Below are 25,378 nucleotides of genomic sequence, written 5' to 3'. Positions count from 1 at the left end.
AGGGGCAGTTTGAGCGCCCGCAGGAGAGGGGACAGTGCGCGTGTGCACGTGTGTGCGTGTGCACGTGTGCGCGTGTGCACGTGTGTGTGTGTCACGCGTGTGCACAGATCTGGGAGACTCCGCTCCGGGGCCTGCCGAGGGCCTGAGCTGGGCAGCGTGCCAGAGTCCAGGGAGAGGGCCGGGCTGCCGTGTGGGTGGGAGGCTGGTGGCAAGGGCTCTAGAGGGCCCGGTGGGCCCAGCTCTCAGGGTGGTGGGGCATGCGGCGGGGAGGAAGGCGTGCGTCCGTCCATCCCACGGCTGTTTGTCCAGCTGCTGCCTGCTCTGCACGTCCAGGGCTTGAGGAGAACAGGCCCTCCCAGCCTCCTCCCGTCCGCACCCAGCTGTGGGGCAGAGGTCGGACGTGCCAGCCGGGGCCTCTGGTGTGCGTGATGCCCCGTGTCAGGGGCACCCTGGCCTTGACCCTGATTGTAGGGGTGGGACGCTGGGAAGCCTAGACGAGGAGCGGTTTGGGTTCAGCACTGGACAGGGAAGTGTGTCCTGCATCCGGCCAGCGGGCTACAGGGAGGCGGGTGCCGCTTAAAAGGAGGTGCCGTGGGCATCTCTGCGGGGTGAAAGCTGAGGCGCTGGCGCCGGGTGCAGACCAGCCCTGGGCCTGCGGTGCCTGCCGGCGGTGAGGGCGGGGGGCTTGTTCCGCGCCCCACTGTTACGAGTCTGGGCTCGGTCTGCTTGCGGCACGACAGGCTGATAATGGAGAGATGGGCTGGCGGGGCAGAGAGTAGCGGCTTTACACAGAAAGCCAGCAGACAGAAGACGGTGGGCTTGTGCCCCCCGAGGAGCCGTCTTCCAGAGTCAGAATTCCTGCTGCTCTGATACTAAAAGGGGATGGAATAAAGTCAGATGCTTCCTCCTTCCCTTTGGGCCCCTGGAGGAATGTGTGAATTTCTTCCTCCTGGAGCCGTTCACAGGTGGTCAAGAGAATTCCTGTGAGCTAAACCAAGCTTGCTTCACGCTGTTACCTGGGAGCAGGGTTCCCGGAGATGGGCCGTTGCGGATAACTGAAGCCTGGAGGCAGCATCTCTTTAGTGAGGAGCATGTGATGGAGCGCAGAGGTTCTTCCTAATGACCCCCGGTATCCCGGCTAGGGCATCAGCACCCAGGGCACTCTCAGCCTTCGCCTGCCTCCTGGGCCTCCGTTTTTGCCCCAGGTTCCTGCTGTTGGTTGTGGAGGTGTACCTGGGTGTCTGAGTCAACTCTCCTTCCCTCTGTCCACACAGAAGGAAGGGACATTCTGAGGCTGGTGTCCTTTGTTTAAAGCCAGATGGAAGGCGAGAGTGGCCTCAGGGTGGCTGAGAAGGGAGGCAGAAAGTGGGTGCTCAGAGGCCAGGGAGGACGGTGGCAGGGCTTCAGCCTCCCTCGCCATCTGGTGGGGAGATGGAATAGACAGTTCTGTCCTGGGAAGAGCCCCGCGGGCAGTGAGCGCTGCAGAGTGAGCCTGCATGGGAGTCCTGGGCGTGGAGGACAGCGTCTGATCTGGGAGATGGTGGGAGGCGGGGGAGAGCGCACTGCAGCCACGGCAGGGTGGCTGCTGCCTGTCCACGTCCAGGTGTGGGGACGCGGTGGCCTCGACGGACATCCAGGCTGCGTTCTGTGAGTGCCCCCTCTCAGCCACTCGCTTCCTGCGAGAGGAGGGCTGATGGAAGGCCTTGGGCCCTCCTTTGAGAAGCACCCCCTCCCAGTAGACTTTCCGCAAGCGCAGGGCCCCCCCACAAGTGCAGGCCTCCCCTCCCCGCAAGTGCAGGCCCGCTGTTGTGTGTTTGGAGTAAGACAAATCTGTTTTGAGAGGTCAGGCTCCGAGGTGGGGTGTGTCTCCGCCGTCCTACAGCGTCTGACCCAGTGTTCAGCAGAAGCTTTTCTCCGAGATGGTGAGGATTGCCCCTGGGATCTTCACGTTTGGACTCAAGTGTCTGCCACCCGGACGTGGCTAAGGGTCCAGGAGTGACAGTTGAGGAGCCCGAGGGAGGGTGGGGGAGGGGAGCGGAGGCAGGCCCTGTTGCTTCGCGACATTCCCAGCCAGCATCTCTTCTTCCAAGAAGCTGGCCATGGCCTGGCTTTGTAATGGCAGCACTTTGGTTTTCACAGCAGTGTCCCTGCATCACTGATGGCTGTCATCTGCTTGATGCTGCCGGTCAGGGAGGCAGAAGGACTTCCCAGACGCCCTGGCAGACCTTTTCCAGCCGCATCGTTTGCTGTTTCACCATCGTCTGTTTTCAGAGGAGTTGGCTAACTTTAATGAAAATTTCTGAAACTACCGAAGAGCCCCCAAATCTGGTTCAGATTCAGTGTTTGAGCCCCCTTTCTGTTTGGGGGTGGGGTCGTGGTCTGTGTTTTATGGAACCTGAACGGCCTGCTTTTCCAGCGAGGAATCCGGGTCATGTGGGGCCCTCTCCGCCTTCGGCTCCTTCAGCTCCTCGCTGTCTAACTCACCTTCGAGATTTCTCTACTCGCCTCGGAGCCGATGGGGGAACAAAGCCCTGGGTGGGGGGCACACTGGCAGGGCCCCCTGGGAGCCGGTGGGGTCCTGTGCTTCCACCCCAGAGGCCGCGTGTCCAGGGTTTCAGAGGAACCGCTGCGGGGGAGGGACAAGAAGGGTCTCTGGAGTGGCCGTGGGGTGCAGCAGTGTGGAGGCCGGCGGCCTGGGCGGGGCCGGGGCGGGGGACAGAGCGGAGCTCGTCCCCGTGGGAAGGGCCTTCCTGGTGGTCCTCTGCTCTTGGGAAGACAGGCGGTGCTTTTACTCGGCTCTCCTGGTGGCTCCCTGCGCAGAGAGGGAGGCTGAAGGAAGGAGCACGCTCCTGAGAGCAGCGGGGTGCGGGGGAGGAGCCTGGAGACCGCGGAGGGGGCGGGGCAAAGGGGCGGCCTGGATGACACACCTGGGGCAGGTGAGTGCAGGGGGCGGGTAGGCCTGTATCCTGCGACCACCCCTGCGGACTCAGATCCTCGGATCCGTCCACCCAGCCCTTCCCCAGCATGTCGCCTCTCGCCGGGGAGGAGGGTCAGGTCAGGTGTCAGCAGGAAGTGTTACCTGGGTCCACCACACAGACACTCCTCTGCACCTGCCCGCTTCTCAGCCTCCCCGTCAGAAGCTTGGAGATCGCACCGTGTGACTAGCTTCAGCTGCCTTTGGACTTTGCAAAGATCTAGCACTTGAAGCTTGTCCAGGAGAAAGTACTGTAAATATGTAAAATGTTATCAAACCTTCCAAGTAACTTGTGTGTGTGTGTGTGTATGTTTCATGGAAAGATCCAGAATTTCCAAACAGTGACCCTGTTCATTTAAAAAAGACTGACGATCACATAGACGTGGTTTAAGTTGGTCTCTTACTTCTGTGTTTCGGAATCCCCCTCACGTCCTGCGCTTCGAGCCATTCTCAGTAAAACAGAGGAAGGAACGAGGAGCGTTTCCAGTGAGAAGAGGACGGTCGGTTGTTCCAGGGCTGTGCGCTCGTTTCTAGTTGGCAGGGGTTGTTTCGTGAGTGAACGGCCCAGAGATGGCTCCTCTCCGCTCTGTGCTTTGCTGGGCTGGTGAGGGACGCTGTGTCCCCTCGTCAGGCTCCGAGATGAGCCTGCGTGTCCGCGGGCAGAGTCAGGCTTCTGAACTGGCACTGGCCCCACCACCCCGAGAGCAGTAATGGGCACCAGCGGGGCTCCCCGCGCCTGTGGAGGGCACATGCTTCAGTGGCCGTTCCCTGGGCAACGGTGACCCGAGCCAGCTGGCTCCATCCCCGCCCGGCAGCACCCGTACCTGCCAGGAGCCAGTGCTGCAGCCGTAACCGTCTGTGGGCTCTGATGGTGTGCGTTGCAGTCGGGTGTCAGGGCCCAACACGAGGAGGAGCCCCTGGGCGGCAGGTCTTGGGGCGCTGGGCCAGACATGTGGCCACAGCTGTGGGGTGTGAAAGGTGCTGTGTCTGCAGGAAGTCGGGTCAGAGAAGGGCAGAGCTCTCTGGGGTCTGCAGTGGGCCTGCTGGAGGGTGGGGCCTCGGGGCAGCCCTGCGCTGCAGACCTGCAGGGTTGATGGTCAGGAGGGGGCCCTGGCTGGCCCTGACCTGCTCTCTGCCGGGCGCCTGTGTAAGGGCTGCGGAGCGAGAGGCAGGCGGCTTGGGTGTGTCCCTGTGGTTGCTCAGCGCCACCCACGGGTGCTGCCGGACAGACTCGGGGAGTCAGGACGGCGCTGGAGCCTGTGGAGTCCAGCTACGGCTGTGAACGTCTCTGGGGGTCTCAGGAGTAAGGATGGGGGTGGCCCCAGCAGAGCTGGGACGCAGGGCCAGGCTGGAGCTCTGGGGTGAGTGAGACCGTGGGTGTGCACCTGTGCTTTTGGGGCCACTTGGCTCCACCTGGCTGGGTGTTGGGGCAACACAGGACTGCGGAAGGGCCAGCAGGCCGGCTGGGGTGGGCAGCCGGGGCTCTGGGCTAGGAGGCCACAGAAAGGTTGCTGCCAGCTGGAGGCAAGGGGGCCCGGAGGGTTGAGGGTTCTGGCCCACTCAGGGGTCAAGCTCCCCGGACACCTGGCACCGCACCACTCACGGGACCCCTTGCAGAGCCCGCCCCCCCCCCCCCCCTCCCCGCAGCACCCAGACCCTCCACCAGGAAGGCCTGGGCGGTGCCTGGGCAGCGGCGGTTGTCACAGAGCAGGCTGCCGCCAGCGCCTCCGGAGCTGAGACAGGAGCACACGGAAGGCGGCATCCCAGCTTTGTGGGCGCACGGGCCCTTCTCAGGCCCTTCCCGTCACCTCTGCTTCTCCTTTAAAAGCAGCCCCATCCTCTGGTGGGCCCCCGAGACAGGCAGCCCCTGGCCTGGGTCGGTGGCTGTGACAGGGGCACCGGGACGATGTGCTGGGGGTAGGGAGCCCCCGCCCTGTGGCGATGGGCCGGCTGCTGGTGGTCCTCTTGAGGCCACTGTGCCCCCGCGCCACCTCGAGTCAGGGACAGAAGCCTCACCGCCCGGGGAGCCGCTCCTGGAACCTTCTGCTGCCTTGCAGGTGCCCCGTGGGTTTAGCGTGGGTGTGAGGGAGCTCCGCCCACAGGGGCCCCCAGACGTTCTCCGTTCCCCCGCCCCACAGTGTTCCAAGGGGAAGGGGACGCCACGCTTCCTGTCCCACCGGCTCTGCTGTCCCTGGAAGGGTGGGGACTGTGCTCCCTTCCCGTTGTACCGTCTGGAGTCTGCACGCGATGCAGACTCTGAGAGGGGGTCCGGCCCGCCGTGTGTGGGTCTGATGGTGAGACGGGGTGCGATGTGCTGGGCAGGGATTGCGTCAGCTCTCACGGGCCCCTTTCCTCCTGCCGCTGCTGCCCTGGGAGTGGCTGGCTTCCCAGGGGAAAACCTACAGTACGTTCTCGGGGTGCTGCTATGGGGTCGTTCCTCAAGGGTTTCCCAGAAGGCAGGGCCCTGTCCTATGAACTGTCTCAGGAGCCGAGTGAGGGGCAGTGACTCCACCGTGGGGACTCAGGGCAGGTCCCACCTGGTCGGTCTCGAGTCTGCAGTCACACCCACCAGGCGCTGGAGGACCTGGCTCACCTCCTGTCTCCTCTGTGTGGCCGGAGCCCAGGGCTGGCACGCTTCCTGCCTGTGCCTCCCGGCGCTCGCGGCCTGTTCCCCGACCCTGCTCCTGCCAAGGCACCGCCCGCCCACCCTCAGGCATCTCAGGGAGGCACCGCCCGCCCGCCCTCAGGCATCTCAGGGAGGCACCGCCCGCCCACCCTCAGGCATCTCGGGGAGCAGGGTTCCCACCGCTGGAGAGACGCTTGGCTGCCCTTTGTCCCTCACCGCAGGTTCCTGTGGCACCTGAAGGCCAGGTCTGGTGGGGAGGCATGGCGGGCACCTCCCTGGGAGCTGGCGGGCCAGCCAGGTTACACCAGCTCAGCCAGATCCCACCTCGTCCATCCTGCTCAGCCTGTGTCAGCCGGCGGAAGTCTCTGAAAATAGCCTCAGATTCCGAGTCACCGTGCCCCATGGAAGCCTCCTCGCCTGCAGCTGTGGATCAGACTGTATCCCCGGCCCCGGCCGGGCTTTGCTCAGGCTTAGAAAGGCGCTAACCTCCTCCGAGTCTGTGAAACCTGGACTGCTGCTCCCCACCGCGGTCTGTGCCCGGCGTGGGTGCACTTGGCACCCTCGAGGGCGCTCTTCCACCCATTTGCCCGATTGCCTTTTTTTCTCACTAAGTGCCTTCAGCTCCAGCGTTACGTGTGAAAGGCAGGCTGGCATCAGGTGGGCCTCCGAGACACAGCTCTCAGCGCACGCTTTCCCTTTCAGAGCGCTGGGCTGTTCCCAAGCCAGGAGGCTTCGGCTGGCTCTGAACTGGCGTGAATGAGCTCCGTGAGCCAGGGGTGGGCAATTGGGTTCCTGGGCCTCGGTCTCCTCATCTGAGAATGCGGGGCGTGGTGGGGAGTTGCCTGCACCGGGTCGTCTGTGGGTCTGAACCTGCAGTGAAGACCGGGCTCGTAGGAGGTGGCCGTGTCCATGGGGCGTGGGGTGGGCGGCTCCCCGTCACTGGAGTGGAGCAGTAACTGGCAGTTCCCCTGCGGGGCCTGACTTCAGGGTGGCTTTGAAAACAGAGATAAAAGAAGAACGCCTCGGTGGTCATTACAGCATCTTCCTTCTAAAGATCGGGTTTCCTTCTCAAAAGCACCTCGGGCTCTTTGATAGCTGGTGGATGTGTGTGGAATGCTCAGTCGAGATCCATGCAGATTTGGAAACCTTCAGAGTTTCAGAGCCAGCTTGCGCGTCTCGATGGGTGTACCTCCAGCGTCTCTCATTTAGCGCTGCTTACCTTCCATTTCATCTGCTTCTGATGACTTGGAGAGTTTCGATAACGCCGACCGTATTCCTTGGACTGAGAGCGCTCCCTGACAGTACTCTGCAGGCCGGCACGTCTCCCGGGCCGGTGATGTCTGCAGGCGCCTCCCGGTGGCTCTCTGGTCTTCCTCAGGATGGGTCTGGTGTTTGTCGTTCAGTAAGGGGCTTCGGACTTGCCTCGTGCTGATGGAACTCTTCCCGCCAGATGCAGTCTGGTTTCAGAACCGCCGGCCTCCATCCCTGGTCTGAAGCAGGCCCTCCGCACGCCTGACTGGTCCCCAGGCCCTTCCTGGTCTGGTCCTTGGAGGCGCCAGCCCTCATTTCTCTAGGCGTTAGTTCACCTTGTTGTATCCCACATGGGAACGTTGGCCATGCTCCACGCCCCGAGGTCCCCGGGCCTGCGATCCTGCTCAGAGCGCCTCTGTGTCCACACCCACGTGCCCACACCTTCCTGGGGACACGGGTGGGTTGCTCCGGTTCCCAGCAGCTTCCTTTGACTCCCCCGCAGGGAGGGCGTCTCCTTCCTTCAGCACCTCGCCTGGATTCGCAAAGGTCTGGACCTCGTGTCACGCAGCCATTTGCTCACGCTCTGCACCCTCGTGGGCCGCGTCTGGTCTGGCTGGGCTCTGTGTCTCAGCTCCCAGTCTTCTCCTCTGGGCTCCTGGCCAGACTGTTGCCTCCAGCCTCAAGTGCGCAGGGCGAGGAGGGGCAGGGTGTGCCTGTCCTCTTCCTAGCCCCCCGAGTGCAGCTGCCCTGTGGCTAGTGTCCCCGAGACCCCGGCCCTACATGCCTTTAACTGTTAAAGTAGGCCCATGTCTCCACTGCCTTTGACAGGGAGAGGGACACTTTCTGAGGCTTCCACCCGCTGACCCCAAAGGCCACGGGGCGGTGGGCCTTTTAACCCCTGCTGTGTGTCCACCCCATGGAAACGGCCTCTCTGGGTGGGTCTGCAGGCCTGGCGCATCTGCTGTGGCCTGGCTTTGTCCAGTTATTGCCTGGCCCCCCATGCCCCAGTTTGACGGGGACATGGGACACTTTGGGTTCAGTGAACCTTGAGCTGCCAGAGTGTGGCCCTCTGCCCGGTGTGTGAGCAGCAGCAGGAGGTCCCTGGAGGCCAATGGGGGTGGGGGTGTCTTGTTACAACCTGCCTGGTGCTGCGGGGTCCTGCCTGCAGGGCCTCCGGCCGTGTTCCCAGCAGTGGGTCCCGTGTCTGAGACCAGCCCAGCCCAGGCCTGGGTAAAGGATTATGACCTCAGTGGAGTGACTCCCCTCCCCCTCCTGCTCGTTCACTCCTGTTTCCCTTGGCGTTTGTGTGGACGCGTGCCTGTGTGTGTGTGTGTGTGTGTTGGGCGGGGCAGTGATACAGGTGCGGAGGGCCATCTGCTCCGTTTCTTGGAGGCCGTCTCCCATTGTCTGTCGGCCAGTTGGCCTTCCTTGGCTGGTACCCTGGCCTGGTTGGTCGTTAGGATAATTGCTGCCCCCTGGCTTCTGGCAGTCACCTACCACCAGCAGGCCACTCTCGCTTTGGGGCCAGGTTTAACTGCGGGGGTCAGAGGGTGATCACAAACCTGTTACCAACAAGCCACGCTTCCCGACAGCTTCTCCTGAGAGTAGGGTTGCTGGGTACATGGACGTTCAACTGCCAACATGTTTCCAGAATGTTTGAATTATTTTACACTCTTCCAGCAACGCTTGCGGGGTACGCTTGCCTTTATACTGAATTGTAGCCGTTCTGTCAGGTCCGCAGTCCGTCTTGTTCCGGTTTTGTTGTGCGATCACTGTTGATGTTGAGCACCTTTTCTGGTGCTTATTGACCATTCAGATGTTTTCTTTTGTGAAATGTCTGATTCAGTCTTCTGCCTGCTTTCGAAGATTGGGTTACTTGTCTTATTATTAAGTTGTAGAAATTCTTTATATGTATTAGATACAAGCCCTTTATCAGGATACAGATATATGTATTCTGAATATTGTCTCCAGGTTCTGCTTTATTTTTAAAGCTGAGTCTTTCCAAGAGCGGCAGTTTTAAATTTTGATAAAGTCCAGTGACTTTTGGTGAATGAAGTTCTTAATTATAAAGCAGCCTGTTATCAGTCTTTCCCTTTGTCATTGGGTTTTTCTGCCTCATTTAAGAAGTCTTTGCTAATTCCAGAGTCAGGATATTCTGCTGTGTATTCTAGAAAGATTTGTGTGGTTCCATCTTACTCAGGTCAATCTCCAGTGTACCTGGAGTTAGTTTTTGGATGTGTTGTGAAGTAGAATGCAGCTCATTTTTTTTTTTTTTTCACATGGATACATAACTGATCCAGCATCTTTTATTGAAAAGACCATCCTTTGTCCGCTCCAGTAAGTATCATTTTGTCATTTTGTTTTAAATCAGGTGACCATCCCTGTGGAATCTATTTCTGGATTTCATTTTCTTTCTCTGGGCTATTTAACTGGGTATCAGCAGTAAATTAATACCAGATTGTAAACCATCTAGTTTGTTCTTCTGCGTGACTGTCTTGGCCATCTGGGTAGTTCACATTTCCATGGAAGTTTTAGCATTTCTTCCAAAAAAAAAAAAAAAGCCAACTAGACTCTGAGGATTTGGGGCTCTTTGCAGCAGAGAAGTTTCCCGTCTGTGGACATGGTGTGCCCCTCCCATCAGCAAGGCCTTTGCTCTGTTAGCAGTGTTTTGCATTTCGTATCTCTTTCATTTGAGGTATTATTGGATATTTCAGTTTCTAATTAATCATTAATAGTTCTTCAAATTTTGTTTTTAAAAATCTTTGTGACTCTGTAGATACCAGTTGAATTTTATACATCGTCTTTGTGTCTAGCAGTTTTGCTGATTTCCCTTTGTATTTTTACCGTCTGTGTGTGTAGATTCTAAGCTTTTTACACATGTAGTCGTTAGCAAATAATAGTGCCGTTATTCTTTTCTTGTTCTTGTAGCTCTTTTTTTTCTTGCCATGCTGAAGTAGTTAGGACCTCTGGTGCGACATTAACTAGAGGTGGCAGCACAGAGTGTTCTTGTCTTGTTCCTCTTCCCAAAGGGGGAGCGTGTAACATTCACCCCCAGCAGCCATGTTTGCCAGGTGAGCAGGCAGCTGTGGGAAGAGCTACCTTTCCACTCTGGGGCAGAGCTCCCAGAGGGAGCAGAGTCCCCAGAGGGAGCCGTCCGCCGGGCCCAGCACTAGCCGCGCCCCCCGCGCCCCAGCTGTTGCTGCTGCGCCGCCTGCCGGCACGTGCGGCGCGCTCCTCGTGCACACAGCCAGCGTTTCGCTCTTGGGTCACTAGTCCCATCACTTTTCAGGGAGGAGCTTTCTTTCTCTGTCATTTAGGAAGTTTAAAGTGATCTGTGCCTCTGCTGGGTGAATGTTTTGGGCATTTGCTGCTGCTTCCAACTCAGAGTCACCAACTGTCTCTTCAGTTAGTTTTCTCTTTTCAGGAGTTCCATTGCCAACCCCAGGGGCTCTGCAGTGAGACTGTGGAACTTAAAATCTCAGCAAAAAAAATGCATTTCGCTCGTAGACAAGAACTGTCATGCTCTGCTTTGCATGGTTAAAGGTGGATGTGTCTACATAGGATTTTATTTAAAAGCTGCAACTCCCTGCTCTGTCAGCCCCAGTCAGACACATGAACAGAGAGCTGAGTCTGGGGTCAGAGAGCCGTGGTTGAAGGCCTGACCCTCCTGCTGACCGTTTGATCGAGGGTGGTGACGGTGCTGTGATAACAGCACCCGGGGGGCCAGGCGTTTCCCCTGTGGTTACTGCTGTGGGGTTCTTGGTTGATTCGTTTGCGGTTTAGAGTGAAGGACCATTGCATGTTGTAAGAAGTGGGGCGTTTTCTAATGCATGGTAAGGTCCTCACCCTCCACCCCCAACCCCTGTGCTGCCTTATTTTTTGTGTAGGAATTACTACTCATGGGCATTGTTTTCTACAAATATTTCATATTCTTCACTTGATACCAATTACTGATTTAATGTTGAAGCGTATTCATTGTTTTATTACTATTTATTAAAGACCATTTTTAAAGGGGAAGGTGTTTAGCACACGTACTGTTCAGAACCAAGCAGCAGATTTTGGAAGAGTTTATATTTAGGAGTTTTGGTTCCGCTTTTAATCATATAATGTTAAATCTGTTTCTTTCATCTCATTTGTGTCTTTCCATCTTATTTTGTGTCTCACTGAAAAAATCTGTTCACAAAAGAGGACTTGTTTAGAGGGCAGAAACCTGGAGCCGGCGCTCTCCTTGCAGAGGAGACCCTCCTCTCTGTCCGCACAGGGGTCTTGTGTTGAGGTCGGGCCCCGCGCTGCTCTCTGCCAGGGCTTGGCCTGTGGCCCCTGGCCCATGCTCATGGCTTCAGTGGTCAGGGGTCTGCACCCCCACTGACACCATTTAACACATATATGTGAGCACCACACGTGTGCTCCCCCCCCCCCCCAAGCCTGGTGCTCTCGCGGGGCTTCCAGGGAAAATGTGTTTAGTGCAGCCCTCTTCAGACAGACCCTTTGCACCCGCAGTGATTTTAGCCTTAGCTGCAGCCTCCCCCCCGCCTGCCCCATCTCCCTCCCTTGTTTGAAGAAGAACAGGAGGAAATCGATTTTGAGGAAATGAAATTTTCTTCAGCAGCAGGATGGCGCGGGGGCAGGGCAGCAGGGGCTTGAGCTGCGTGGCCGGTCCGGGTTCTCGGGGCAGGGGTGCGGGCAGTGGGCTGCGTGTGGGGCTCCGTCTGCGGGCTGTGGGGCAGCATGCTTTGCTGACGTCTCCCTCGTCCTGTCCCGCAGCTGCAGACAGCAAGGTGGTGACCTGTGCCGCCGTGTGGAGGATGCCTGCGGAGCTGGAGCCTGGCAGCCAGGAGTCCCCCGAGGATGCTGCGAGCCCTGCACACGCCCTGGAGCTGCTCTGTCTCCTGGAGCCTGCGGCCCGCGGCAGCACTGCCTGGTAGGCCGCGCCCCGCGCACCTCTGGGGGCAGGTGCCCCTGCAGAGGCCACTCTGTGTGGAGAGGAGATGCCAGTAGCTCGCCTTCTCTCTGTTTAGTGCCAGTTGTCCTCCAGATGGCGCGTCTCCGAGGGCCCTGCTGCACACACACCGAGCGGAGCTGTGTCCGGGGCCTTTCCTGCTAATGTCAGTCCTGCTGGTACCTGCCGGGAGGACGGTCAGGCGCCGGCCAGCCCTGAAGCGCTCCAGTGCTTCCTGCCTCATAAGTTCACGTCTCCTCAGCCGTCCTGTGCATGAACTGGCTTCTCTGTAGCCTTGGGCTGAGGGCTTCGGGTGTCACCTCTGGGGACCCGGTGGATGCCCCTGTGCGGGTCCTGCTGTGTCCCAAGTCCTTGGAGGCTTTGTCCCGAATTTACTTCCCCAAACGTCCCACGCAGTGTCAAGACAGAGACGCCTCCCTCGGCTCCCTGGCGCGTGGCTGCCCGTGTCCGTGGTGACGGGGTGGCTGTGCCCCTGGGGTGACAGACAGACCTCAGAACACGCCAGCTCAGCCTCAAGAAGCCGCGTTTCCTAGACGCGCCCGAGGGAGCGTGCCCTTGGGATGGGTGTGTGCGTTACAGCACGAGTTGTTGTCCTCATGCAGTAGCACTCCCGCGTGCGCGTGCGTGTGTGTGCGTGCGCGTGTGCGTCTGCGTGCACAGCCCCTTCCCAGCACCCCCGCCAGTTAAACGCATCTAGTCCAGCAGGTGACTGTTGGGCACCTGCTGCACAGCCCGCCTTGCTCCCGGGTGATGGGCTGGGGACCTGGCCTCCAGGAATCAGGCTCTCTCGGGGGAGACATGGTGTCAGCATCCACCTGGGACCTGGGCGGGCGGGCAGGCTGGAGTCATGAGCCCTGTGCACAGGCCCCGAGGGAAGAGACACGAATTGGCGAGGACGTCTCTGAGGAGGTGACGTCTGGAGCTGGGGCTGATCCTGGTTTCCACCATCTCCCCATCTGGGGGTGGGAGGTGGGGAGCAGAGTTGCAGCCTGGGAGGCCTGTTGGCCCCGGGGGCAGGGGAGGGGTGTCAGTACACGCCAGGCTTCGCGGGTCTCTCCTGCCCAGGGGATGAGCCGTTTGTGCAGCAGGGGTGTGAGGGCCTGTCCTGTCCTCCAAGGCAGAGCTGCCCTGCAGCCCACATGGAGCTGTTTGGAGGTGCGTCTTAGACGGCAGCCCCGTCAACAGCCCAGTCTCCCGAGGAAGTGTTTGCACGTGTGTGTATGTGTGTGGTCCTGCTCGAGGAGGACCCAGGGGGATGGACAGCCTGTGGATGTGTCCTCGTGGAGGCGCCCCTGGGTCTGCAGCCTCGGGCTGCTGTGAGCTGACCCTGAACAGCCTGTGAGCACCCGGGTCTCTGCTCCCCTGCCCAGCACCCAGGGGCAGCTGCTGGGTTGGGCGGCGCTGCGTCAGCATTGTGGGGGCAGGGGCTGCGCCTGCATTGTGTGCAGGCCCCGTCTCGGCACCCTTGCTGGCACGTGGGGCGGGTGTGTGCGGGGGTGTGTGTGCGGGGCCCTTGCCGGCGCATGGGGCGGGTGCGTGTGGGCCCCGTCTCGGCGCCCTCACTGGCGTGTTGGGGGGCTGCACCTTCTCTGGAGTGTCTTCAGTGCAGTCGGTTTCCTCCTGACACGAACTTGAGTCTGAAGAGGCGTGGAGGTGAGGGACGCTGCTGGTGGTCACGGGCACCACAGGCAGTGGTTCTGTTCCCTTGTTTTCTCTTCTGACTTGTTACCTGTGCTGAGAGCAGATCTCGGAGTGTGGCTCCCAGCCGTCCTGACCATCAGCCTCTGCTGCCCGTGGGGGCGTCTGGGAGCGCTGCGCAGTCCCAGGGCCCCAGAGTGTGGCACTGCCCACCGGCCGAGGCGCAGGCTCCTGTCCTCAGGGCAACCGAGCTTGTTCTGTCCTGAGCAGCCCAGACTCTGGGTGGATGGCCCCCATGTCTCCACCACAACAGTCAGGGTTGGGCAATGCCTGGTGGCTGATGCTCGTGTCCTGAGCCTCCTCCAGGGACTGGCCAGAGCTGAGGGGGGACATTCTAGAGGGCCTGTGACTCCGTGTGCTTGGTGGGCACGTGCTACATGGGGGACCGAGTGCTGACGTGTCCTATGTGGGCCTGGTCTCTTGTGCTCACCCGTCCCAGGTGGTGGTAGGGTCACTGAAAAGTCACCAGTCTGTCTAGAGCAGGTCTCCATTCCTGCAAAGGAGGTGACGTTTCTGGTCGTGGCGGGGCCCCTGGATTTGTGGTATTGTCTGTAAGTGAGGCAGTGAAGGGGCTGGTGTAACGTGCCCCCCAGACCCTTCGGGGTCTGACTTCCCACTTCTGCCCATGGGGACACAGGTCCTGATGTCGCCTGGAGGGGCCGCCTGGGGAACTGCAGCCCTTGACTCGCGTGGGCTCAGTGTCGCCTCCTCAGAGAGGCTCTTCCTAATGGTTCTCTCCGGATGACCCCTGTTCACCCCCACTCAGGCCTTTCTGTCGTTTTGCACGATTTCATCTTTTGTCACAGCCGTCTCTGCTCCGTGGTGCTCCACTGCGCTCATGCTCCTGTGGCTTTTTGTGTAGGCTGAGCTGCTTTCATGGAGGGGCCCTCAGCACCAAGGACAGCGCCTGGCTTGAGGCTGCTCGGGGTGCTGCGGGAGAGGAGCGAATTCAGCACCAAGGACAGCCGCCGGGCGCTGAGGGGAGAAAAGGAGCGACTTCAGCACCAAGGACAGCCCCTGGTGCTGTAGGAGAAAAAGGAGAGAATTCAGCACCAAGGGCAGCGCCTGGTGCTGTAGGAGAAAAGGAGCGAATTGGGGCAGCAGTGATGACGCTGAGTCCAGACCCGGCCCTGGGGGCGGAGTTTACGCGCATCGCCTCGTGCCTTTCTCACAGCGACCCCATAAGTGGGAACCACCACAGACCCACCGAGTTCCCCGGGCTCCTGCATCCCACCTGTTCCCTGTTCACCCCAGTGTCTCTTGCAGCCCCATGAAGGGGAGGGGTTCGGGAACACGGCAGGCAAGAGCAGGAAGGGGTGGCGGTCTCCTTTGTCAGCTCCCATGAGGTCTTGGCCGTATCACAGTCGCCATTGGGTGGAGCGCTGAGTAGCCTCCACGGGAGACTCGGCCCTGCGTCTCCTCCCAATGTTGGAGAGGCTCTCGGGCTGCTGAGGGGGTGCACTTCAGCTGCGGGCCGGTACCCCCGCCCACCTGGGGAGCAGAGTCCAGGTGGTGGGAGCAGGGCTCCCGGGTGGTGTACGGGGGCAGGAACACAGATCATGGGGTCCTGTGGGTGGTGAGCATCTGCTTAAAGGAGGCGTCACTGAGATCAGAGCGCAGCAGCTTTGGGGATGGAGTGCGGGTATGACAGGCGGCTGCAGTCCCGCTTCCCCCTCGAATGGAGGGGCCAAGACGGCTGGGGAGCCTCACCCAGGGTCATGCTGGGTCTCCCTCAGTGTGGGAGGATGGTCCTCCCAGATGCTCCTGGCCCTCGACGGGGGACCACTGGCCTTTGCTTTCTGCGCCAGCTTTTAGGGGAAGTTCCCTCTTCAGTGTCAGCTCAGTTCAGTTCAGTCGCTCAGTCGTGTCCAACTCTTTGCGACCCCATGAATCGCAGCACGCCAGGCCTCCCTGTCCATCACCAACTCCCGGAGTTCACTCAGACTCACGTCCATCGAGTCGGTGATGCCATCCAGTCATCTCATCCTCTGTTGTCCCCTTCTCCTCCTGCCCCCAATCCCTCCCAAAATCAGACTCTTTTCCAATGAGTCAACTCTTCACATGAGGTGGCCAAAGTACTGGAGTTTCAGCTTTAGCATCATTCCTTCCAAAAAACACCCAGGGTTGATCTCCTTCAGAATGGACTGGTTGGATCTCCTTGCAGTCCAAGGGACTTTGAAGAGTCTTCTCCAACACCACAGTTCAAAAGCATCAATTCTTCGGCGCTCAGCTTTCTTCAAGTCCAACTCTCACATCCATAGACGGACCTTAGTTGGCAAAGTAACGTCTCTGCTTTTGAATATGCTATCTAGTTTGATCACAACTTTTCTTCCAAGGAGTAAAGTAGGCGGAGGTAAATGTCAGGCTGACATGCCAGCCCAGCTGAGGGTCGGGGATCCCGGAAGGTGGCGTCCACGTTACCGGCCTTATAGGAGGAGGAGAAAGGCAGGTGTTTGGGTTGAGCATGGAGGCAAACACGAGAAGAGAAGCTTGTGCATGTCCCCGAGCACTTGTGGTGGCTTGGCCAGAAGAAGGGACGGGCCCTCATCTCTGGTTTTGTGGCTCTCCGTTTCAGTCCACGTAATGGAGGAGTTTGCTTTGGTTCAGGCGAATGTTACACACAGTGAATTCTAAGCTATCCTTAATATCTTCCAAAGCTGTCTCAGAGGATAAGTAGAGAAGATGTTTGAAGTTTTCAGAGAGCTGACGGTGTGACTCTGCTGTCATTGAGTGTGGAAAGGTCTGCGAGATTACGACAGCGTCATCGTGGGAGACTTAGTGGGTTTTTGTAAGACTCGTGTGGGCTTCCGCTGTCACCCAGTCTGGATGTCCTTAGGTGTGAAGCTTATGAACTGGAGCTGAGCAGTTGCTCTCTTGCTGGAGTGGTCTCTGAGCTTCGAGAGAAGTCTGGAAAGATGCCTATGTGTGTATATTAAGTCACTTCAGTCGTGTCCGGCTCTTTGTGGCCCCATGGAGTGTAGCCCACCAGGCTCCTCTGTCCATGGGATTCTCCAGGCAGGAATGCTGGCATGGGTTGCCGTGCCCTCCTCCTCCTTTTCCTGACTGAGGGATTGACTCTGCGTCTCTTATGTCTCCTGCATTGGCGGGTAGGTTCTTCACCACCAGTGCCCCCTGGGAAGCCTCGCAGCCCTTACTTTGTGCAGGGAAAGAACAGTCGGTGGTCTCACAGGACAGTGTAAAGATGCCCTCCCCTTTCCCTGTGGCTGACGTCTCCACTTCAAACGGGATGGTTGTCAGAGCCACCTGTGGAAGGAGGACAAGACGGGAGCCCCAGGGGTTGGTGTCCATCAGCTCCATGTCCACCCTGCGTTGTGATGGGGCCTCAGATGAGCCCACCCAGGGGACTTCTGGGGAGGGCAGGTCTTCCCACCCGCACACCATCCGTGGCTGGACTCTCAGTGTGAGGGTGTCTTTCTGTTGAGCCCTGCACGTGGGTGATGGGGGAGTGCAGGCAAGCGTCGTTAGCATAAACACGGGCCTTCAACAAGTGAATCACTGGTGTCCAGAGCCCCACACCCGTCTGCTCTCGGGAAGGGGCCCCTGGCTGGGCGTAAATGACCGTGCCACTACAAGCGCCCGTGTGTCACAGCCACAGGAAGCCTCGCTTCCCTGGATTTGATCGCAGGGGGCTTCCTGGCTTAATGGGTGTGACTCTTAAAGGGGTCTTTCTTGAAAAAAGTCTTTATAACATGTATGGAAAGCTAACTTACATTCTGCTGTGAATTTTTGAGCAGGAAGAAATTAATCAGGTTGCCAAATCTGTGTATTTTAAGAGAGAGATATATAAATTGAGGAAATAATGTATTACGTTCTTGTAAAAGGTTTTCAAAACTTGACTGGTAACCACTGATATAGTCACCAGCGACTTGATAGCTGTGTTTCTTATTGAAGGTTTTCCCTCTTCAGTGAAGTAATGAATGGGAGGGTTTCGGAGCAGCGCTGGAGCCAAGGTCCTGGCCTCGCTCGCGCGCTGTCTTCAGCTCCGTGGTGTGTGGTGATGGCCGTGTCATGTGTCTCATATTTGGTGGTCTCCATGCTTTTAGCAGCTGTGCTGCCCTGACAGCACCCCCCCACCTGCCAGCCCTGCCAGCTCCCCACCCCCCTGCCCGCCAGAATGGGCTTCAGGGGTAGGTTGGAGAGGTAAATGACGTGGATTGAAAGTAACCGCAGCTCAGGTGTGATGAATCTGCCTGCCGTGCAGGAGACCGATGCTCGATCCCTGGGTCAGGAAGATCCCCTGGAGAAGGAAAGGGCAACCCACCGCAGTATTCTTGCCTGGAGAAGCCCACAGATAGAGGAGCCCGGCGGGCTTCAGTCCACGGGGTCGCAAGAGCTGGACACGACTCAGCGACTGAGCTGGCACCAGCAGTGGCCTCACGTCGGGGCTGCTTCAAGCGTTTCTCAGGGTCCTTAGAGCGTCCTTAGCCCAGGCGCCAAAATCTACCGTGTGACTCACTCCTTCTGGAACCGCTTGTCTGAGGAAGAGAGGTGTGTTTTGTCTGGTCATGTGCGGCCTGGGAGATCAGGACCCTCACTCCTGCCCCCCTGCCTTGTTAACTGCGCAGAGAGCTTCCGTTTCTCTCGCTTGGGCTTATTTGCAGAGATGGCCCTTTCCCCGTGTTTCTCTCCCAGTGATAATGAGGGGCTGCCACGTACATACATTAGCTGCGTGCTCTCTGGCTCCTGACTTGTTAATACAGTTTTACGTCGCTCACATCTATGGAGAGAGAGTGAGAAAGCAGAAATGTGGGTGACTTCTGTGAACAAAGAAACAAACGCCCTAGTTTGGAGCAGCAGGTGTGGCAGAAATCCGGGTGATTTCCCTGTGTGTACAGCGCTGGCTCCCCGGTGATGATGCGCGATGCAGTAGGATTTCCTCTTTTATTGCACTTCGCACGCCCTGCTTATTCTAGTCTCTCTCGACCACAGGGGTTGCTCCCTGTAAACCCACCGTACGTTCTGTCAGATGCGTCACCCCCAGGTGGACAGTAAACAGCAGCTCTGCCCAGCGGCTGGGCCCTGAGTGAGAGGGGGCGTCTCCTCTGGGGACGGTGCTGTCTGTGTCCACCTCAGGCCCGCTCTTCTTTAGCAAGGACCCCGATCGCCTGGCCGTGCCGACTGTCTGGAGACGGACACACACCCACCCTGGGTTTGTTGTTTCCGTGGGGGCAGAAGTTGTAGGACAAAAGGGAGACACCTGGGAGGAGCACAGTGGGAAGGTGGGAGCCGGGAGCCGGGGTGAGGCTGGCAGGCAGCAGGCGAGGGCTCGGGGTGTGCCTCATCAGTTGTGGCCGTGCGGGACGGTCCGTGCGTCAGGCCCGCGGTCACCCTGCTCAGTGGCCTGGGAAGCATGCTTGTTTTGTCTTCCGATCCTCAGTCCTGGTTTTTCTTGATGCCGCTCTGAGTCGCCCCCTCTGTGTGCTCCTGTGGGGTTTGGTTTCTCCTGATAGTTTTCAGTATGAGCTGTCCCAAGTCGCCCACCATGTCAGGTCTGGCAGACGCACGTCCCAACCACAGCCTCCCCGAAACATGCTGGGCGCCGGCCCCTTTCCCGTCTGTCTGGGGCGTCTCTCCAGGCCCTGTGTGGGAGCCGGGCCTGCGGCAGCAGTGAGAATGCGTCCCAGACCTGGACCGGTGTGTCCACCGGTGGTTCTGTGCCCTCCCTGAGGCCTTACACCGCCTGGGTTTCCAGCGCACGGGCTGTCTCTCCATCCCAGGACGGCTGGTGGCCTTCTCCTCAGTCTCGTCTCTTTCACAGGAAGTTCCTGTTACTGGCGTGATCCAGGTCAGTTTTCTGAGGAACCCAGGTTTTCCTTCTCTTCTCTCCTTCGGGCATCTCTGGTCATGCAGGTGGGCTGCCTGGGGGCACAGCGGTCAAGACTCCGCCTGCAATGCCGGAGACTCTGGCTCAACCCCTGGGTGGGGAAGGTCCCCTGGAGAAAAGACTGGCTCCTCACTGCAGTCTTCTTGCCTGGAGGGTCCCACGGACAGAGGAGCCTGGCGGGCTGCAGTTCATGGGGTCACACAGATTTGGACCCGACTGAGTGGCCGAGCAGCAGGCAGTGTTGTGATAAAAGTCGTAGCAGCGCGTTGGCAGTCTTGAGGGGTCGCACTAGGGAGGTGCCCCGATCGGTCAGTATCGTGTTCTGTGTGGAAGAGAAGCCGTGAGGGTCTCCATCAGTGTCTGCAGTGGTCACATGTGGGGGGACGTGAAATGGAGCTCTCTTCATAGCTCTGAAGACAGAAGTTCAGCCCTGTGGTCACCCTGAACAGCGCTCAGCCTCTTGAGGCTTCATCGCCCGGGCGATGTGACTCTCGTCTGGTTAGGTGTTCAGGTGTGCACCACGTCGGTTAGGACGGCTCTGGGTGACAGGAAACTGTGGCTCACGTGGGCTGCGACAGAGGACATGGTCTGCCGTCCCGGGCCTGGCGGTGACCAGGGCTCTCAGCTTTGCCCTCCCAGGAGCAGGCAGCGGACGATGTGGGCACCACCCACCTGGGCCCCTTCAGACCCAGCCCCCAGCAGGCTGCCGAGCATCTCAGCGGCCAGGGTCTGTCGGCTGTCCGTGCCTTAGTTCCTGGGAGAAGCCGCCAGCAGGGCCTCAGCTCAGGTGCCCTGATGAAACTTACGGCTGGGGGCCTACAGGGCGCCAGGGTTGACTGCTCACAGTTCTCGGGGCTGGAGAGCTGGGGTCAGGGTGTGGGCAGGTCAGGGGCTGCAGCGGGCTCTTTTCCCAACTTACAGGTGGCCGCCTCCCCCTGCATGCCCACCTGACAGTGGGGGAGAGACGCAGACTCAGAGACAGAGACGGAGACGCAGAGAGAGACGCAGACGCAGAGAGACGGAGAGGCAGAGATGGAGACGCAGAGAGAGACACAGACGCAGAGAGACGCAGACACAGAGATGGAGACGTAGAGAGATGGAGACGTAGAGAGATGGAGACGGAGAGAGACGGAGAGGCAGAGAGAGATGGAGACGGAGACACAGAGAGACGCAGACGCAGAGAGACAGAGAGGCAGAGACGGAGAGGGAGGCGTGGAGACGGAGACGCAGAGATGGAGGTATAGGGACGGAGACAGAGAGAGAGACGGAGATAGAGACGCAGAGACAGAGACAGAAATATATGCAGAGACGGAGACGCAGAGAGAGAGACGGAGACACGGAGAGAGACGGAGACGCAGAGATGGAGACGCAGAGAGACGGAGACGCGGAGAGAGACGGAGACGCAGAGAGAGAGACGGAGACACGGAGAGAGACGGAGACGCAGAGATGGAGACGCAGAGAGACGGAGACGCAGAGAGAGATGGAGACGGAGACGCAGAGAGAGACGCAGATGCAGAGAGACGGAGAGGCCAGAGACAGAGATGGAGACGCAGAGATGGAGGTATAGGGACGGAGACAGAGAGAGACGGAGATAGAGACGCAGAGACAGAGACAGAAATATATGCAGAGACGGAGACAGAGATACAGAGAGAGATGGAGATGCAGAGACGCAGACTCAGACGGAGATGGAGAGTGAGACGGAGATGTCTAGGAAGAGAGAGAAGCAGAGAGACAGAGACATACGTACACAGAGACACGGAGCCTGGGAACTGGTGTCAGTCCACACCAGGGCACTTACCCCGTCGCAGGCGCCCATCCTCCTGACCTCAGTGAACCCTAGGGAGGGATGTGGGCACTCAGGCCTCAGGAGCGTGGTAGCTGCACCGGGTCACTGCCCCAGGTCACGCTGCCTCCCCTGCTGACAGGGGCTGGGCAGGGCCTTGCTGAGGACCTTGGGGTGGGCATCTCGTAACGCTGGGCTCCCTCCTTCCCGCAGCGTCGCCTGGGAGCCCGCAGGAGATGGGAAGAGAGTCGTCTCACTGGCCGACAGCCACATCCTGCTGTGGGACTTGGAGGGAAGCTCCAGCCAGGCCACGGTGAGTAACTCAAGCCGCGCGGTTTCCGTCCCTCCAGGCGAGTTCAGAATACACTCATCGGTTCATACATGTTTAGAATCCTGACACTGTGAAATCACTAAGAAACGGACTGGGTCGTCGTCAGTCAGATGACAGCTCTTTCGGGCAAAAAGATTCCAATTCGGGTCTCCGGGCCGGGTGCAAATATAACGGAACCTGAATGTTGACAAAACTCTCCCCTTTGGCTGTAATTTGCCCCGAATTGCAGTCTTCTCTTTCACGTGTGAATCTTTTTAATTAAGGGTTTTCAACATGTATTTGGTTAAGGTCACCTTTCAGAGAGGAGCATTCGTGACACAGAGGTTTCCTGGTCGTGAAAATAACAGTTGACCGTGACCCCCTGACCCCTCAGCCTCTCAGGGTGTGGCTGTCGGGCGCGTCCACCTTTCTGTCTGGGTGGCCGTCGTCGTCCCGCCCCGTCAGACACCCATGTGTCCCCTGAGGTCTCGCCCTGCAGCTCGGGGGCAGCTCTCCTTCAGGGTCCCGACCAGGAGGTGGCGTCTCCCCGACGGCCCGTTTGCCCCCAGACCTGCTCAGTACTACGCGTCAGCCTTCTTGGGAACCTGTCTGACTTTCACATAGTCCTCGCTTCAAAGAGTGTGTCTTTCATAGACTAAATACTCCACCCATTGGTGTGTATTTTTTCATACACGATCCCTTAAAATGTCCTCTTATCAAACGTCTTGTTTCACATGGATTCGTAATTTCAGTGCATTTGTTTGTGGAAGCTGCAACTTTGGAGAGAAGGTGAAGCACTTGCAGGACAGCGTCTCTGATGCTCCCACGCCTGGGGCCCCGCTGCCGCCCTGGGGGGCATGAGAGGCATGCTTCTGGGAGACCCGTTCAGGAGCCGTGTTCACCTTCGGTCCGCTCGTGCCCGGGACGTGTGCTCAGCTCTCTTGCCACGTGTCTTCACCTTCTGGGTTGAGGTTGCATGTGTACTGATGGGTCGTTATCGACACACGGCCCAGAAGTCAGACTCATCCCAGTGTGGAGTGACCTGTCCACGTACAGAAACCGCACGACTGGAAGGACCTCTCACAGGCTTCAGTGGGAAGTTAAGAGGCAGCCAGTTTCCCCAGCACAGTCATAATTCTTCAGGAAAGAAATCACTGTCTTTGTTAAAGTTAAGAAAAAAAATTAGACATCTCTCTATCCTGGAGCAGAAAGCAGATTTCACCCAAACTGAGGCCCAAGCGGGAACCTGAAGGAAGCTCCCAACATTGCCCCGTGGGCCCCTGAGTCTGGGTCGATGCCTCCACAGTCCCCCACCCCCATCCCTCTGCCTTCCAGGGTACTAGGCAGGGCGTCCAGACCAGAGTCCAGGGTCCCCCCCCCTGCCCCTGCCCCCGCCTGTGCTCAGGGGGCCGTTCCCCAAGGCCACCTTTGAGCGCAGAAAGGGACATGGCTGTCCTGTGAGGGTGGCGGGCCTCGCGGCAGCACTGGGCAGAACACCAGCTCCGGTCCGGGGATGCGCGGAGTGACCGGGGCGGGGGATTAGGAGTCCACTGCTCTGGGGCCCCCACTGTGTGGGCCTGTCCAGTCATCAAAGTGTGAACGGCTCTTCAGACCCTCCGTCGTCTCAAAATGATTTTATGGTAGGGTGATTAATCTGTAACTGATTTTCTGCAGGGACCAATTCCGTTTCTCTCCCCTTTTTTTATCTGCTGTCAGCAGTTCTGTCGATACCACTTTGCGACCCCGGGGCCGGAGTATTTAATACTGAAACCTTCCTATCGATTCCAGCCATCTTCACGCCCGGCTCCTCAATTTTTGTCCTTATTGTTTGAGGATATTGCCTTCTGCGGTGAATCTAATCTTATGCTCACTGCTTCATTACCTTTTGCAATTAAATCGGAGGCTCTCTGCCATTTGTAATCATTAGCGGAGCCCCAGGGAGGCCTGCAGGGGGTGCTCCATGGGTCCCGGGACCCCGAGGCGGTGCCTGCCGGTCTGGGTCTGCGCGTGCTCACACCCGGGTTCTAGGGCTTTCCCCAGCTGTGGGAAGAACTAGCTTCCGTGGGGTGGAAGGGCAGCTGGCATCACCCGCATACAGGCCTGAGGGCTGGTGCCCAGGGGAGCATTTCCTGGGAGGAAGACAGCAGGCTTCAAGGACATGGTGTGCTTCCAGAAACCTCTAGTGCAGGTTTAAAACACTGTAGGAGGCTGCAGCCCACGCCGGTGGGGAGTCGCTCCCCGCAGCCCTGCCTGCTGTGCCCGCGCCCAGAGCAGGCTCACTGCCCGGGGACACAGGCTCAGGGTGCAGCCCAGACTCCCTGCCTCCTCGCCCACGGCCCCCCTTCCCTCGGCTTCCTGGGCTCCGCGCGTGGCCAGCGGGGAGGAGGGCTGGCTCCCGGAGACCCCAGATTAAGAGTGGAAGGCGCAGAGAGCCCATCTCTCCTGCACCTCACTCGTGGCTCCTCGATGGGACAGGGACACCGGTTACCTTCTCGCCCATCTCGGCCAAAGACCTTAAATCCACCCTCACAGCCTTCCCTGTTTGGAGTCTGTTTGGAGATCACACCCGCGTCGGTGGGTGTCAGACACACGTTTCTGTCCACGAGGAGGGTTGGCTTTGGTGCAGCAGAGGGGAAGCCCTCCTCGCTCTCTTCTTCCTGCAGTAGAGTCAGCTCTGCTTGAAATGAACTGCAAATGCGTCGGAAACGACCTCGGGCTCCTCACCCTTGCTGGCACCTGCTGCTGTGTGTGCGTTTCCTAAACACGGGGACTCTGGTTTCCAGGAGGCCGCTCTCAAAACCTGCGGAGCCGGAGCACTGCTGGGGGGCAGAGTCTTTCCCGGGCGTGGGAGCCGCCAGCCCTGCCGGGTCTTGGACCATCGTGGGCCGGGGCGCGGCGCGCAGGGGGTAGCCCGCCTGCCCTGTGACCCCGGGGCGGGGGTGGGGGTGGCGGGACCCTTTCTTCCCTCTTCTGAAGGCAGTGATGGGCCTGGGGTGTCTTGCCGAGTCCCATTCCCACGACAGTCCTGAGGCCCCTCCCTGGGCCCAGAAGACAGCGCCCTCGTCCCTTCCCCTGGGTCCCTGAAGGCAGAGCAGAGCTACGTGCCGGGGTGGTGCTTTGTAGGGGTTCGTCTTGTTGGGTCCTCATAGCCTTGGGGGCAGGTTCTTTGATATCTGTCTTACAAATGAGACACAGGAGAGAAAGCCAGGCCTTAGAGAGATGCAGTAACTCGTGGTCATTCACTGGGAAAGCGGGGACCCACTCGGGGGTCTGGCTCAAAGGGGGGGCTGCCCTTCCCTGAAGGCACCCCTGATGGCGTTGGCTCAGAGGGGCATCCTGGGTGTGTTGGTGAGAATGCATTTGGCTGCAGGACATAAGAAGTGACTTAGAGAGGAGGTTTTATTGTCTGCTGAAACAGAGGCGGGGGAATGAAGCCCCCCTGGGTTCAGGGTCTTCATCGAATCGAGGGCCCAGCGACTGTGTTTGCCCTCTTCCGTGTCCGCCCGTCACTGCTCTCGCCGTCATGACCGAAAGGTGGCTGCAGAGGTTCCAGCCGTCACATCCAGACTCCACAGCACCCTCGGTTTGTAAGGAAAGCCTTTCCTGGAAGCCCCTTTGTCACCTTTTCACGCGTGACTGTGTGTCCAGGCCTAAGCCCGTCTTGGAGGGGGAGCAAGCCCACCAGGCCTGGCTCAGGGCCGTCTTAGTCCCCGGGGGCTGTGCAGGGCGTTCAGGGAGAGGGGCTCCCACGGTGGGGGCTGCTGTGTGACCGGCAGCTGGGGCCAGGCTCATGGTGGACTCACCTGCGTGGACGCGGCGTCTCTTGTGCTGGAAAGGCCACAGCCCTGCAGTTGCTTCACGTTGGTGGGGTTGGGGGTAGGATAGTGGCACTTGCTGACCTCTCTGGTCCTGAGGGGCATGTGCTGGGCCC

The 25,378-nt window shown here is 59.1% G+C and overlaps 1 protein-coding gene across 7 annotated transcripts in view; it reads left to right on the top strand.

Annotated features, from left to right (window-relative positions):
* The window catches only part of EIPR1 (EARP complex and GARP complex interacting protein 1), a 67,693-nt gene that overhangs the window by 31,532 nt on the left and 10,783 nt on the right, over positions 1-25,378 (top strand). For 5 of the 7 annotated variants that reach the window (XM_069575190.1, XM_069575194.1, XM_069575195.1 and 2 more), the window contains 2 exons: positions 11,616-11,772; positions 21,351-21,450. In XM_069575190.1, the coding sequence (XP_069431291.1) occupies positions 11,616-11,772; positions 21,351-21,450 (257 nt within the window). Of the gene's footprint in view, positions 1-11,615; positions 11,773-11,869; positions 12,060-19,288; positions 19,381-21,350; positions 21,451-25,378 lie in introns of all 7 variants that reach the window. The other 2 variants (XM_069575189.1, XM_069575188.1) reach the window with 2 other exon arrangements.

The sequence above is a fragment of the Ovis canadensis genome, chromosome 2 (genome assembly GCF_042477335.2).
Source record: "Ovis canadensis isolate MfBH-ARS-UI-01 breed Bighorn chromosome 2, ARS-UI_OviCan_v2, whole genome shotgun sequence".
NCBI lineage: Eukaryota > Metazoa > Chordata > Mammalia > Artiodactyla > Bovidae > Ovis > Ovis canadensis.
This window is presented reverse-complemented; position numbering and strand designations above follow the sequence as displayed.